At 40.5% G+C, this 15,916-nt stretch overlaps 1 protein-coding gene across 8 annotated transcripts in view; it reads right to left on the bottom strand.

Annotated features, from left to right (window-relative positions):
- Positions 1-15,916, bottom strand: part of PLCB4 (phospholipase C beta 4) — a 205,712-nt gene that overhangs the window by 78,826 nt on the left and 110,970 nt on the right. For all 8 annotated transcript variants that reach the window (XM_054194796.1, XM_054194798.1, XM_054194797.1 and 5 more), the window contains 4 exons: positions 14,320-14,420; positions 10,656-10,736; positions 10,291-10,350; positions 8,836-8,979 (listed from right to left, as the gene is read on the bottom strand). In XM_054194796.1, the coding sequence (XP_054050771.1) occupies positions 8,836-8,979; positions 10,291-10,350; positions 10,656-10,736; positions 14,320-14,403 (369 nt within the window). In that variant the 5' untranslated portion in view covers positions 14,404-14,420. The remainder of the gene's footprint in view (positions 1-8,835; positions 8,980-10,290; positions 10,351-10,655; positions 10,737-14,319; positions 14,421-15,916) is intronic.

Here is a 15,916-nt window from a genome sequence, read left to right as displayed (position 1 = left end):
AGGGAGGCACAACAGTTGTTCTGTGACACTGACCTAATCTAACACCCCGTTACGTATTCAAGTCCTGCTTGCTTTCTGGCTTTCATCCTTAAAAAGCAAAACATTCCAGTAATCATTGGGATGACTTTCAGCCAAGAGCAGCATTACAGCACTTTCCTTATGTAATTCCTTTTTATGGATATATTTTTCTACTGTAGCTTGTACCTAGACTTTGCAGTACTGTACAGGAGAAGCTTAGGGATTAGGCCGATTTCAGCACTCATCGATTTCAGCAAGAACCCTGGCAGGATAAAGCTATAGGAAGAGGAAAAAAAAATGACAGCACTGCAAGCCAAGATCGATCTCAATTATGCCATTGTAATACTACGATTACTCAACAGATAATTCACACTGGTGGAACCGAGATGGGATTTGGTCCACTGCTTAATGTTAACCTTATGAATAAAGAAGCTTCTTGCTTCCGGCCAAATTCTGTGCATGCAGCTTGAACTGACTTGGGCAGGATCCAGAATTTGACACTTATAAATAGATGCAGATGAGTATATTTTTCTTTTCATGAATGAGTGCTGTACATCTGCAAAACAGATGAAAAAAGTCATCATTTATACAGGAGGAATACTAATGTCTTTGGAAAATGGCACATTGTAAACCGCAGGCAGTAAATCCCCATGGGCTAAACCAAGGTCTAAGGTGTCAATTCAGCAGATAAACACACTTAAGCAGACCCTTGTACTCATGACGCATCACATGCGCATCACAAACAAGAAATTTTTAATCAGACTCCCTTAAAAATGGACCACATAAATCCGTTTTCCTTTAGGAGAAGTAGCCATTTATTAGGACATTTATTAATATTTCAATATTCCTTTTCAAATTATCCCTGTTAAGAAGTACCGCATAAAATATGCATAGAAATAGAATAAGTGATATATCTGAGAATCAGTTGAAAACAGAAGCCTGACTTACGAGACAACCTAGCATTTGGGGGGTTCTCTGATGTGTTTTTGTGCTTGAAAACAACCCACCAGTAACACTCTGCCCTCCCATTTCTCTTTTCCCAACTGCACGAATAAGATGACTCAGTAGTCATAAGTATGGACTTACAGTCTAGGGATACAAAGAAAGCAAGGTTAATGGGAAGAGATAATATTATTTATTAGAACTGATATAATGGGAAGCCACTGACAGACTTAGGGAACACTTATCTTTCCCTACAAATGTTCCCTCACCTAAGATGATACAGGAGTAGCGCTTGTGATAATTTCAGGATAAATGCCCAAACAAGTCTCATTTCAGTCTCCTAGAACTTTCAAAATTCAACTATTATCAGCTATCTATGTTTGTGGGGGTATTTTTTGTAGTTGGTTTGGGCTTGTGTTTTGTCCTGGTTTTGTTTGGGTTTTTTTGTTTGGTTGTTTTTTTGGTTTGGTTTGGGTTTTTTAGCAGTAAACTGTAACACTACTGCTGCATTAACACTGTTACAGTCTGCAGTCCCTTAAAAGCTACTCAACCTTTCAACACTGACCCATAAAGTAAACTGGCATATGCAAACAAAGAACCCTTGCAAAACTGAATTATGCAAAATGCATGTTGTGAACAAGCTTCAATCTTTCAAAACTCCCTTTTTTTTTTTTCTGCTAAAAAACAAGATTCGTGCAGTATTGGCAATGCCACCATTTCAATAGGAAATAAAACACACAGAGATCCATTCTGATTTGAAGGCAACGGACTGCAGCTACACCAGATATAACAAAATCTGGCATTTAAAAGTAAGGTTACCCAGCACTCAGTTCTGAAGCTACTTCCATACGTCGAGAAGAGCTGCCAAGAAGGAACACTGCTAGAACCAAAACAAGCATAGAGAGAAATCAATATACTAACCATTTATCAAGTAATTTCTTTGCAGGAATTGTCCTGACGATTCCCACTTTAGGGGGCTCCCTACTCTTTTTTCAATGATAATGCCCTTTCCCGATAGAGATGCCAAATCAGGAACTGCATTCTCTTACACCAAAAGAGCACAGAACTACAGTCAAACACTGATAAACCACAAAAGCATCACGTCTCTGCTGGCATCGAGGAAGAGGGTAGCCAAAGAGTCCCTGTCCGTCTATGAATCAGCTTTCCATTGGCATGATGTGCCCTGGGCAACGCGTGGCTGTTCGAGAGGTGCATTTGCCTCTCTGTTCCACCCCACACAGCTGCACTACAATGTAGCATCTGGCTGCTTGGACTTCAGTTTGGGGCTAAAGTAGCTTCTGTGGCGTTTCATCAGACATTTCCCACAGTTACCAGCTGGCCCCAAATTAACTAGGAATAACAGAGCTGGGGGAAAAAAAAATGCTTCTGGATTGTGAACATAGAAGCAAAATGACGTAAGATGAAAAAATGTCCTCATCCATAGATATATGATATACATAGACGTAGATATACATAAATATGTAGATATACAGGCTGTGTGCAACACATTTCAACTCTTTGTCCTTCTGAGCCAGAGGAGTCTCCGAATAACAACTATCTTCACAACCACTTTTACGGCATTGTGGTCCAGAGCACAGATATTCACAAAATATCCAAAGCCTGAATACTCCGACAAATATCAAGCTGGCAATATATTGCTTTCCTGACAAGAAACCATTCCCAGATTAAATGTACGCTTGTCTGATGTCCTTGTGGGAGGGATGAAAGAAGAGCTCAGATTTTTCTCAGCTAACACGCTAGGAAGAACAGAGCAGCAGCCTTGCTTGTATGTTATGACAGCACTCCTTATTTCACAGATGAAGCTGAAAGACCCGTGTAAAGTCAACCCGTGAAAGGAAAACCCTACGTAAGTCAACAGGGATAAAAATCCTCAGTTCTCTTCTTTTGTGCTCAGCATTTCCAAATCGCTACCTCTTTAAAGAAAGAAAATCCTATGACAAGATGACATTCTGAAACGAGGTAGGATAGGAAACACTTCGCTTGGGTTTTACAGAAAGTAGAATTACAAAATGTTTTTGATAGAAATACAGTATACGTTTGATTCTTACTGATGCTAGTCATAAATATTTTCCAAATTCCAAAATATGGCTCAGTACCTTTAACCTGTCGATGTAACTCCTGAATGGCTCTCTATATACCAAGAATTATTCCAGATTCATATAAAAGAGGAACCTGGGCTCTGCTATCTAATCCTAGAGAAACAACAACCATGAAAAGAAACAAAACCAAAGACAAGCACTCCTTAAACACAGACCCTCTGGCTGACACAAGAGGCCAAAATCTAAGTACACTGCAGGCTGGAATAAGCAGACTGCGATGGTTTTCCTCTAACAGGATTCAACGTTGTCAAATATCTTTATAAGGAGAAGGTGCAAGAAAAACTGATCAAAAAAGCGCACTCTCAGCTTTTGCTGTGGTACTCAAATGCTTCTGAGGCACTTAGTGACCCCGTGTTAGCTAGGGGTTCATCAGTGAAACACAGGCAACAGTGGCAGGGCATCAGCCTTTCATTTAGAAACGTTAAAAAGGGCAAAAAATTACGAAAGGCTAAAAATCACTGTAACCTACAGCTCCTGAAATTCTAGACAAGGTCACCCGTGGCTTATTTATAGATGAAGTCAGTATTATCCAAACCTCTTGAGATGATTTTACCTTCACTTTTTCAGCGAAGATACTTCTTGCGGTACCTCCACAGCTGCACTCGATTCAAGCATCGGGAAGGCTGGGGCAGCAAGGAGGCACTGCTCTCTGATTTTGATATTCAGTGCCTGTGACTGCCTGTCAGAGTCAGGGGCTTGATAGCTTGAAGGGTCAGGAAACCCACAGAGAACAGAACCATGTTTCCCAATTCTTACCAAGACAGACACAGCCTGGCAGGATTCCCTGGTACTTTGCCCTCCATCAGCAATGCTGTGACCAGTAGATGTCCCTCTTTTCTCAAAACAGAAGTTTCAGAAGTCATTCCTGTTTTATGAAAATCACCATACCTCTAACGTAAGACAGCAAAAGCACGGAGACTAGACTAGTGATGGTGTCAAACCTATCCCCTACCTGACCAACTGCACCACAGACTTGCAGGATATTGCTGTGAAAATTCCGCTACGAAGCTAAACGGGACTCTTCCTACTTTCAAGTATTTAATCAGGAAAGCTGAGGCTCACACAAACACTCTGTATTTGGAATTGCCTGATGCGTCCAGACCCTTCAACAGAGCTTTCCACCCCAGAACGACTTTTCCAGCATTGGAGGGGTCTACTCCGAAAGCGTCTGGAAAACTCACTTTGGCTGCTTTTGTGTATGAAGACAAACACAGTGGAGCTTTACACGGTGAAATCAACCTCCTGGCTTCAGAGGACCAGGGCTGAAGCTTTCAATTTACAGATAACTCCAAGTGGCAGAGCCAAGAAAGAACACGAAAAAGCAGAAAAGCAAGCACATGGAAATCAGACACTTAAGTACAGGCTGGCTAGGATATGAAGGCTTCTCTAGAGAACGTGGTATTACATACTTGGCACAGGGCTAACTGAACATGTAAGCAGCACTCATATTTAAGACAGTCATAGTTCAGAAACGCTTATTACATAGGCTATCAGACATAAGCCATATACTAACATAATGGGACACAGAGAACGGCAGTAGACTTTTAGAGTTCTGTTCAAGGATGTTCTGCAGATTTCTTGGAAAGTTTTGCTTTGAAACATCAAAACAAACCAAAGCTATGGGAAAAGAGAACTTTTCTGTAATGTGACTTCGGGATATTCCTGTGGGAATCTTCTACTTTCCAGTTGCCCTCCCAGCAATATGATATGTGCAAATAATTAACAGCTTGGTTCACGGAAAAAAGTCAGGGTCAACTAAATCAGAACTTTTTAGAAAGTCAAAAAGAGCCATAGAGTAGAGTAGCAACAAAAATGATCAGCCTGAAGTGCTTCATCTTACCAAAAACATGGTAGTCCGTTTAACCATTTTAAACAAACTGAAATCAATTTAAAAATGAAGAATACTATTCCAACTGAAAAGCTGAGAAGTTTAAGAATGCCAAAATGAAATGCTTCCAACTGCAGTCATCTTCAACACCGTAATATGATTAGCTGTATGATAAAGCTTGTGTTTTACCTTTATGTTGTTTGTTAGCATGTGAGCAACAAAGCATTGCAGCACGTGCTGTTCATTCTGGTGTCTCACAGGTTAGCCATCAACGTGTGATTCACTCGGTGAGTAATACACCTGTAGAAAATATCTATTTTCTCCCAAATGCAGCTTTGCCAGTGTAAAAGGTTACTCCACTCTCCTTCTCACCCTGCCTCCCCTGTGGCTGCTTCCATCCCTACCTACTGCCAGAGGAATCGTGTGCATCAGCACTTCCCAGAGCCAAGTTATCTTAAACACTGGTGTGAACTTCACCACTAAACAGGTGACATGAGCTTAACGCTACGGCTCTTCCATGAAGTGAATTAGGAGTGTTCACATAAAGTCCTCTGCCAGTGGGAACAGTACTTTCTGGCAGAAGAGCAGCATCTATGAGGTGGAGAGATGGTCCTTCCCAACAACACAGCTGGACCTGGGAAAGAACAACTGTCAGGACATATTTACCCCTGGTAAATTTGCAGTAATATTAAAGAATGTAAAAAGAGCTGACTTGACTTAGGTTAATCTTTTGAGTTAAACTCCTTAACGCATTGCCAAAGCGGATGAGCAAAGACGACAAGAAGTCCAAGTTTTGGGTTGCCGAACTACAACAGCTTTACTGGCCTTACGCCAACTTTGGATAGGCAGCCTACATGCCATGCGCTAAGGCCTCACATCAGCACCACATCGCTTCTGCACTAAGGAGATTCGCCCCCAAACACTCGCTGGCCTTTTCAAACGTCCTAGATTGAGGAAAGCAGATTATCAGATTACTAGGTCACAGAAAGTCCATCTTGGAAGCAAAAAAGAAAAATATACACATATGCTCACACCTCTAATGTGTGTGTTTTAATTTTAGCTCACAGTAATTTATATAACCTGATTTAATCTGGATTCCAAAAACTAAATTTTAAATTCTCCCTTTTACAGGCACTCTCTGCTACCACAGTGGAGGTGCTTTAGGAGTGGACCATGACAGCTGCTTGCAATCAGAGACAGAGTAAACCCTATTTTGTGGTTGTTTTGTTTAAACAGAGTGGAAATGAAAACCAATTTTTCAGCTGAAAACACCAATAAAATTTAAGTAGATAGAATGTAAATACCAGAGCTGGAGCTTGGAGACAAGCGGAGAGATAATAAACACACTCTTGTTGTTGGAATAGCTATACTTGGAGCTCAGTGATGACTTGGCCAGACCTGCTGAGCACATCGCCACAAGAGGCAGAGGAACGTGGGGCTGTCCCAGTGCAGAGACAGTGACAGATCACAACGGACAGCCTGTGACAAGCTCTGCCTGGAGGGGAGAGTCCACCACTGCCCTTAGGGACTGTCCCCCCCTTGCCACCCTGTCCTATCCACCTGGTCGAATCTGCTTCCCACTGACACCACTCCGTACATGGGTAGCCTGAGGAAGCCAGGAACTTGCATTCATTTTCTTCTTTGTCATAGTTACTCAGTCCCACCTACAATCCAGCCTTCAGTGAGTAACAAGTACTTCTTGTCCAATTGTAAAGTATTATCTACAGAAGCAGAATACCCTTTTGACCTCTTTCTGTCACCATGTAAGAAGGGTTCTGGGCTTTTGTATTTGGATCTGTCACCAAATTCCCTCGTTTTGAAGTATCCCAATCAGGTGCTGACCAGCCCTGAACTTGGTTTATCTGCAGAAGGGCCAAAAGATCTACAGCAAGTAATGCTTGCCTTCCCCATGGCAATGGTGGGGGGAAACGGCAGAAACCACTACAGATGTGTCACTTAGACATATCTGTGCTGCTTAAGCTAAAACCATTGCCCCTTCTCCAAACTCTTGCCTCTGTCACTTCACAAGGGGGGCTTACTATTGAATGTGGATTAAATCAAGACCTATTTGAAACTGCAGTAGTAGCTGCATAGCTACTGAAGGCCACGTAAAGCCTCACTTCTTCTAGAGGAGATTTACCAGGTCCCAGAAGAAAGATGTCTTCTTATGAACAAAACAGGAAGAATTAAGCAGGAAAAGCTTTATATGTGCAGATTACTCCTAGAAAAATTTATTTTGGCACAGAATTATAGTAGCAAGTTGATGTACTCGCCAAATACGAAAGGCCGCATGACTTCCCATACGTCCATATCCCTAGTGAAAGCACAGCTTTAGGTACAAATTAAGCAGCTCTACGTTGGTTTTGGCTTGATCTGCTTTACCCTCTCCCTTGTGCCTCAAGCTTACCATATCAGGTGGATCACCACTGTCGACAAGTTCTGGATATACATTTTGTTGAAAAGATTCCCAAATGCGGGACTCTCAACATTTATGGGTCTCTCAGAGCCTACCCACAAGCTGACTGCACTATTACGCACCATTTTCGGTAAGCATCTTGGCGGTTAATGAAGCAGTAGGTCTTTTAGACAGTATAATTGGCTCACCTGTTTTGACAGTCTATGTAACTGGCCAACATACTCCTCACAAACCAATTAGTCTAATACAATTTACTGAGATTTAAGGTGGCTAAAAAAAACTTAACTCCAACTTTTTTTTTTCCCCCAGAATAAATCAGAGACACTGTTGGGTTAAGTATAAAAGTGAATGCTGCCAGCATCTCTTTTTCTTTGCTTCTTAAATGTTTTCAAAACATAACTGTGGCACGTTATTTCCCTGAAAACCTGCTGAAAACGCACACAGTAAAATCAATTTAGTGTACCCAGGTAAGTTATACAAGTACTTCTCCTATCACGGAGTTTACTCAGTACTGCCATCGTTTAAAGAGGTATGGATCCAAAGCATGAAAAAATCAACCAGGTCTGCCAAGGGACTTCGTGATGCTGCATTCAGCAAACAGATATCAGTTTTAAAGGAGGGGATTTAGCGGGTGTGTGTTACTGAGCACTATTCAGCACTTATCTCACAGGCAAAACAGATTGTAATACACCCTAAGCACACATAATCAGAAAAGAAAAGCAAAAGATGTGTTCTTTTAAAATCCCATGAATCCCTGGATCTAAGCTAGTAGCATCCTATCAGCACTCTGGATCAAGTTTCTCAGAGCAGTTTACAGCAGATGGATCGAGTACCAGGCCTTGGTGGAGCCACAGAACTTGCATTGCGAACTGCAATCTTAAGCTCTCAGGAAAGACGACGTGTAAAAAAGCACCATTGTTTTCTTAAGACTGTTCCATGTCAACGGGAAACTGAAAAGAACCTGAGTAAACTGGAATCCCCTTGAACTGTAGAGAATTTTCTTTCCTGTTTTTGACTTTTCAAATACTACGAACCACACAATACAATTAGGTTGTCGCTGAACAAAATTTTGGAGGGCTGAGCTCCACCCACCGGGAAAATGAAAGTAATTGCGCTTCCCCGCAGCATCCCTGCGCGTTACTGATCCACTGCGCAACCACCACACAGTCTGCTGCGCAAGCCTCACGTAGAGGTACGGAACAGCTGAGGAAATGCCATGCCCGATGTTTAATGGTCTCAGTGTCTACTTTTGATAAATCGCCACGCACGCAGAGGCTGATAAAGTAACTATTTCCTTTCACCATGGCACACAGACACGATACAGAACACTCCAAATGGATGTTTGCTGTCCTTTTGTAGACCGTGGCAGCAGACATTAAAACGGGTATTCCAGTCAGCCAAGCAGGCTGACTTACTCAGGAAAAACAATTGAGTACTGCCGAGGAGCTCTCCTCCTTTTTTTTTTTTTTTTTTTTTTTTTTTAACTCCCACACTGTTTAATTGCGAAATACCTTGGCTACTTCTGTGTTTTCCGCTACCATGAAAGTGAAGCTGATGTTCACCAGATCTGTGCCACTGCAAACACACACTATCCGTCCTTCCAACTCATTTTCTGATTTTCCAACAGCCTCAAGTGCAGTTAGTATTTTGGGATCCTGTTAAACAGAACAAATAATTTGTTACATTTGCAAGACTTTTGTTATGCAATGCACTATGGTAAAGATGCGTTTCCATCTTCGTATACGTTAACCTTTGCCAATCATCTTAAATGAGTACTCTCACTTCAAACTACTGTGTGTAAACCTGAAAGCCAATATATTCTAACAATCCGGAGCGTGATTGTGAGAACTCAGAAGTAAATTTTAAATATATTTTAGAAAGTTAAATTAGAAACTACATATATTTTCATCACGCAAAAGAAAAATGAATCACTCCAAGGACTGGAAGTAGAGGAACAGTATTAATCTCTAAGTAAATCATTCCAATCGAGTTAAATCCATAGTTACTGAGAGTTAGGATCTGCGTGACTTTTTGGCTGTTTCTTAATGACACATTGTGCAAGCTGGTATCCCTGCTGAGGGCCAAGGGCTATAGATTTAATGGGCATAAAGAGCAACTGACCTATGGAAAGACAGAGGTGAAGTGTGAAGCATATTGGTATGGCTGTCGGCACATGGAGCATGGGGTTGTCTGCAACACCACTTCTCATGCCCCCTCTCTACGGGGGAAAGGTTTTAGTCTATGGATTCTCAAGAGAACTACTAAGAGATAATCATCTACAGTTAACACAGAAACACTGAATATGTGGAAGTGGAAATGCAGAGGTGTTAACAGCTATCTTGCTTCACAACAAATCTTTTAAACTAAAGTCCTGGAGGAGGGAGGCCCGCAATTCACTTCAGAAAATTCTACGTATTCCTTCTGAAGAGTGCCGCCGAAAATATTTCCAAAGTTTTGGGTTTCTCCAGAACTCCTAGCTAGTACTTCTGTTGGTATCCTTCAAAAATGGCAGACAGTGACCAGCTGGCTTCTCTGACCATCTAACTGTATAAAGAGGGACAGACAAACAAAACTTCCTACATTTTATATCAATGAAGGAAGAAGATACAGCAAGCTTTAAATAGATAGGAACAAAATTTGGAATATGAATCATTTTATTCCAGATCCCTAACTAAAACAAATATCACAAAACATTGCTACCAAATAAAACTCCTGATACGTATTCTTGATATCTGTTCAGCTTTCACCGCGTGCTGAAAGCTGAGGACTCTACTACATCAGAAAGACCAGATGACAGAACCTTACCACTGCAATCACACCGAATGACTTTAAAACTTAAAATTTTAGACCATGACTGCGAAAGAAAAGCTGTGTTGCTCGTATTTTTTGAAGAAGTGAACTTCATCCTGCATTTCACCTTCAGTTTAAGTATTCTTTGTTTAAATGCAAAGTATAAACTAAAGTACCTTTGGTACAGCTCCAAAACGAACACTGTTGATCAGGGAGCATTCTAATACCTGTCCTTCCTGAAACGGCAAAAAAAGGTACAAGTTCAAAGGTCTGTTGACGCATGGTGCCACCAGGAATTGCAGCAAAACTAAACAATGAATCTTATTTGCAAACACTATTAATTAACACTAAACAGTATATTTCCCTTTTATATCCGTTAATCCCCTCTTAAATACTTCACTTCTGTCAATTCTAGAAGACTAGGACTAAGGCTACTTTTGTAAATAAACTAAGACAGTATTTTAGATTTTTAGAAACTAGCCAGAATATGAACCAAGTGCAAAACTATCTAATATATATTCCTGACATAATTGTAACATACCTTTCCTTCACTTTTCCAGCTCAGAAAAAAGCCAAATTCATCCACTTGGAAGAGACAGTTGCTTTCAAAGACAAAAGATTCCTATAGAAAAGATAATACAACCATTATTTTAGTCAGTTTGACAAATGTTATAAATTTATTTATTGTTCAAAAATAAAAGATTGTTACACTTCTCCCCAAATACCTTCCTGGAGAATTTGCTATTCCCAAGGCAATCAGAAACCAGGGAGGCAGGCTTTTAAAAAATGATGATTTTTAATGATTTGTCTTTTTGCTGCCATTTGAGACATTAAGATGCACTTAATTAATATTTTCCTACTTTTTTGCAACTATGAAGATCTGTTTTGTTTAATAAAAGCAGTGATGCTTACCTAATCAAAAACTTCAATGAAATGGAACTTCAAAAAATTATTGAAAATTAAATGCTTCAAACTACGTAAAGGTTAAAAATACGTCATGTGCCAATACTGCCTTCACGATCAAATCACCACATTTCATTTTAACACTCAGAATTTGGGAAGCACTTTTCTGTTAGACTGTGACAATATGCGTGCTGCGAGCATTTTGTAGCCAGAGCATCTGGCAAGGAAAGTTTGAAGGATATTGATCTGTAGAGAAATCAAGAAAGAACGGCATACCAAAGAGACTAGACAAGGCCAAAAAATCAGATTAGCTGAATTAAAAATGAAATTTCCTCCACACACCTCTAGGCTCAATTAATGCACCATAAATTAAGGTAAAATGCAGGATAACACTGTGCAGAATCATTCCCTTTTTAATGAAAAAAAGGAACCAGAACTTTCCGACTTCCTTTAACTGCAAACCAAGTATGTGTGCAGGCTACAGCACTGCTTAGGGTTTCAGAGATCACGGCTTTGTTCTGTGTTTCTGAAATGCGGCGTCCTCTCCCGTGCACGTGAATTTACACATCTGTTTTCAGAGCAAAAGGTCTTGCATACAGGACAATTTGAATTCGGGTAACAAAACCAGGTAAAAACTCCAATGCCCTCAATGCGTGGAGCATGCTTTAAAGTTAGGAAGTGTATCCAGGACAGTTTGCTCTCACTGCGTTACTCTGGGGCAGGCCCTCAGCCCGACCCAGGATGAAGGACACGGTGGGGCAGCCACAGGTGCTTTTTTGGACTCTGCCGTGGAAACAAGGGCATCGTGTGGGCTAAGGAATGGTTACATTCCAGTCAGGTCTTACCCTAACCAGACACTGGGCATGAAAGCAAGCAAGTTCACGGATCCACAGTTGGGTAACGTCCTTGAGCCCTCCTAGATGGGCACACCCAACTGGGATACTTTGGGTTTGGGGTAGTTGCTCCTCTTCCCCAGACACATTAATTATTGAATGGTGTCTACCACTTCTGGACAACATTTTAGGTCCTCAAACAAGATTTACAGGTTTTAAGGACTGACAGACTGCAGGTTTCCATCCAAGTAGCAAACAACTATGTTAATTTTACAGGCAGGGGAGCTAAAAAAGAAAGTATAAAGTTGCTGCAGCTCAGCCTGAGCCAGCCCCAGGAGGCAGGAATTTCCAGCATGCACCACTGCGCCCATCTTTCTCCACCATCACTTCTATTTTCCCGCCTTCACCCTAGCACTCATCCCTCATGAAACCTACTTGTTGCCAGACACCTCAGATTTACTAGTTTTACAGCCTTTGGAACCCGTTTCATGCAAAAATGCAGCTAGTTACCAATCAAAATTAGCGTGTCTTGCATTTCCCCGAAAGATTACTCACACAATAAGAGGCAGGCAGTTTTTTTGTCATTTATTGTGTCCCCATCCATCAAAAAGGTCTCCATACACCAAAAATGTTGTTTTCACAAAAGTGTCTATGTAAACCGCACTCATGCTGATGTTCCACCCTAGCCTTGATTCCATTCATCAAATTACTTTTTCTGCAATTTGTCTTCTTACATGGTAAAAAAAAAAAAAAAAAGCACCTGCCATCAGTCCACGTAGATGCGGCATGACCAGTAAGATTCCTAATCATGTCTGCTTTTTATTTCCCATATTTTGCTGAGATAACCCTGTACTAGACTCAGACTTTTCAGCAAACTTGATAACGCTTGGCTCAAAATATATTTCCACAATTTTGTAATCCTTCTGGTTAAGGGACCCATCTGTCGGCAAAAGATGGATCAAGACACTGCTCCATGTGACAATGACCCAGATTTTTCTAGCCACTCAATGAAACTTGGGCACATAAAAGACCTCTCATGTGGTACTAGAGCTGTTCGGTCACCCAGGCCCTGTACTGGGATTCCCCGAGCCCCAGTTCTGCGTGGATCTGCTGTATGACCTTAGGTCACTTATGGTTTTTCTTTTCCCCAACACGACCTTTCTGTTAGGGTGGGGAATTAAGCACAGAGTTTCCATGAAAATTAGAAGCCTAGATCTGAAACATTTTTCTTGAAAACTGCAAGCCCTATAGTATAAGGATTGAATCTTGCTACGTTTTCATAGCACGCCTAAAAACCAATGGTCTCTCTCTTGTGTAGGCTATCTAGTTACTGACACAACACAACTAAGTAATAGCCTGTGTTTATCATAAATCTGATCATATCAAAGAGCCACACCATCAAGTGCTCACTGTTCACAGGCTACAGGTTTTAACTTCTCAGTCACTGCTTTTTTTTTTTTTACAGCCCTTGATGATTCCTGTAAAATTGCTGATAAAATATACAGTTGGTTACCTAAGTGAAAGCCTTTTCATGTTTCTGGAACAGTATTTGCTGAAGAAAAATAAAGCTTTTATGAACTCCCTTTCTAAGGAATTCAATGTCCACTAGTATCTTCTTAGTTTATCTGTCCCCAAAACTGAAAATACCAGGTAAAACAACTATTCCCACCTTGGCAGTCCTCCTGATAAAAAATACCTTTTACTTACATTTCAAAAGAGGAAAATACTAATATCCCTGAAGGCACTTACTGAGATACCTTCAATTTTTAGAGGTTTCTTGTCCAAATAAGATTAGAAATAGACCCCAATAAAATTATTCTCACAGGCATATCAGTGCTGAGTATGAGGTGAACGTCTCAGCACTTTATTTCGGCTGTCTGTATAAAATGTCCGGTTTTGCATTCCTTTAATAGATTTGGATTAAAGCCCAGCTGAAAGTGGCATCATAGTAATCATATTTCAGATAGAGCACAGGCTGATTTTATGAAGGAGAACAAACCACTCCAGATCTCAAATGATGCACTTGAATCAGAATATAAATGTTTTGTGTTCTCTTATTTTCCTTTGTGAGCTGCAGGTCCTCAGTTTACGTATTAAAAGATGACACATTCCCCCCCTCCCCATTTGATACGATACACAAAAAATGGAAGGATGCACTTTGTTCAGTGATGTGCTTTATGGATCTGCAAACATGAGAGCTTTATGCACATTACAGTTATTTTGATCCAAATCTCCCTTTCTCTTGCTCGGGGCTTATTTCAAATCAGAGGGATTAAATATATTTTAAAGTTATTTCTTTTAGAAGCAAAAATCTGTATAGCAATAGTGTGTATTGGTATTTCCTCCCCACACACATTTCTGGAGTTATTTGAAAGTTTATTTGTGTACAATGAAAGCAAAACAGGAAATATTCTGTAACATCTACATATTTAGAAGAGAACAACAAATGGAATGCAACTGGCCTCTTACCTCTTCGTATCTGTCAAACACAGCTCCGTCTTGCATAAAAGAGGGAACTGGCTTCTGCCAGTTGAATTCATAAGGTTTTGCCATGATTACAGAAGAAAAACCTGAAATGGAATGAAAAAGCAGAGTTCAATTACTGTCTTTTAATGGACTATTTCAAAGTCTAAGCAGGCAAAAAGTAACTTTTAGCTTTTTCTTTCGCACAGAAGTATTAAAAAGTCACAATGCATTTCCAAGGCAAGAGTCTTCCTCATAAAACTATTTTTGTTTCATAACTTTCAAATGAAAAATACTTGTAAAACGTGTGTCTGAACTTAGTCATTTGAAAAAATGCTTGCACTATAACATTGCTTTACTTCAAATATCTGTCACATCACTTCTAGAGCGTAATGAGGCTGGGATTACTGCAGCCCTGGGTAACACAGACTACTACAACCTGTAATATACACGAGTGCTTCTTTTTTTGCAGGAAAACATCAGATCCTACACAGACAGATTTTATTAATATTCTAAATTGCATACTACGTAGACAAGCCATACTTTTCCTCCATGTGTTGTATGCCAAAATCCATTTACATTAAACAAAGCCCTGTGTATTTTCAGTGCTATTTTATACATAACTCAAGACATGGATAATAAATACGTCAAAATTCATAGGGAGAAAAAAACCTATTTAGGGATATAGGCTATTAAAAAAGAATAGCTAGTAGTACTGTGCATTTCTGCAAGTTTAGGAGTGTGAAAAAAACCTTAATTTAGAATATAATACAGAAGCCATAACATATGGACCTTACAATAAAGACTATCAAATTATTCAGTATCCTTTCCAATACCTCGGTGCCTTATAGGTTATACTGCTTTACACCAGAAAATGTCCCAAACACGTACTCTGAAGCACCGAAGTTGATTTTATCTGAACTAAAGTGCATCTGCGTTGCTCCTGCTTACTAATGCCACCCAGGACACACAGCATCTTGGTTATTCCTTTATACGCTGGACCAGAAAGTCTTGCGCGAGAGGGAATACACTTGGCAGCAGCAAGGTAAGACTGACTCCCAGATGGCAGTGAACGATTCTGTGAAATGGTATATTGAGGATGAACAGGGCACGCATGCGGTCACCATCATCGGAGCCCACACGCTACTGCCTGTCTCACAGGTGGCCATGGCCTTGCCTCCTCCGCTTGTCCTAGCCCTCCTCTGACAACCTTCATCTCCCATTGACCACGTCTAGCGGCAGGACCCAGGGCTAAGCAGAACCAGCGCGGTTCTTACTCCGTTACAACGCAGGCGCCCAGCCCAAGCAAAGTTTGTCTTAAGTGAGAAGGATAAAACGCATACATAAAATTGCAGGGAGAACATGCCCGTCTGTGTAATCTATGCTACGCAAGCCATCTTTGTAGTGTTTGCGTATGCCAAAACTCGGAACAGCAGACTAAAATATTACCAATTAGGTAACAATGCTTCCACAATGTTCTCAGACAGAAACGTCTACTTTAACTGAACTTTAAACCCAGAATAGATGCAAGTGTTTAAAAATAAATTAAGAATTTTGTAGTATCCTCCTTCTCTGTCTTGTTCTCATTCAAATAAAAATGTTT

This window comes from Rissa tridactyla, chromosome 3 (genome assembly GCF_028500815.1).
Source record: "Rissa tridactyla isolate bRisTri1 chromosome 3, bRisTri1.patW.cur.20221130, whole genome shotgun sequence".
Classification (NCBI taxonomy): Eukaryota; Metazoa; Chordata; class Aves; order Charadriiformes; family Laridae; genus Rissa; species Rissa tridactyla.
This window is presented reverse-complemented; position numbering and strand designations above follow the sequence as displayed.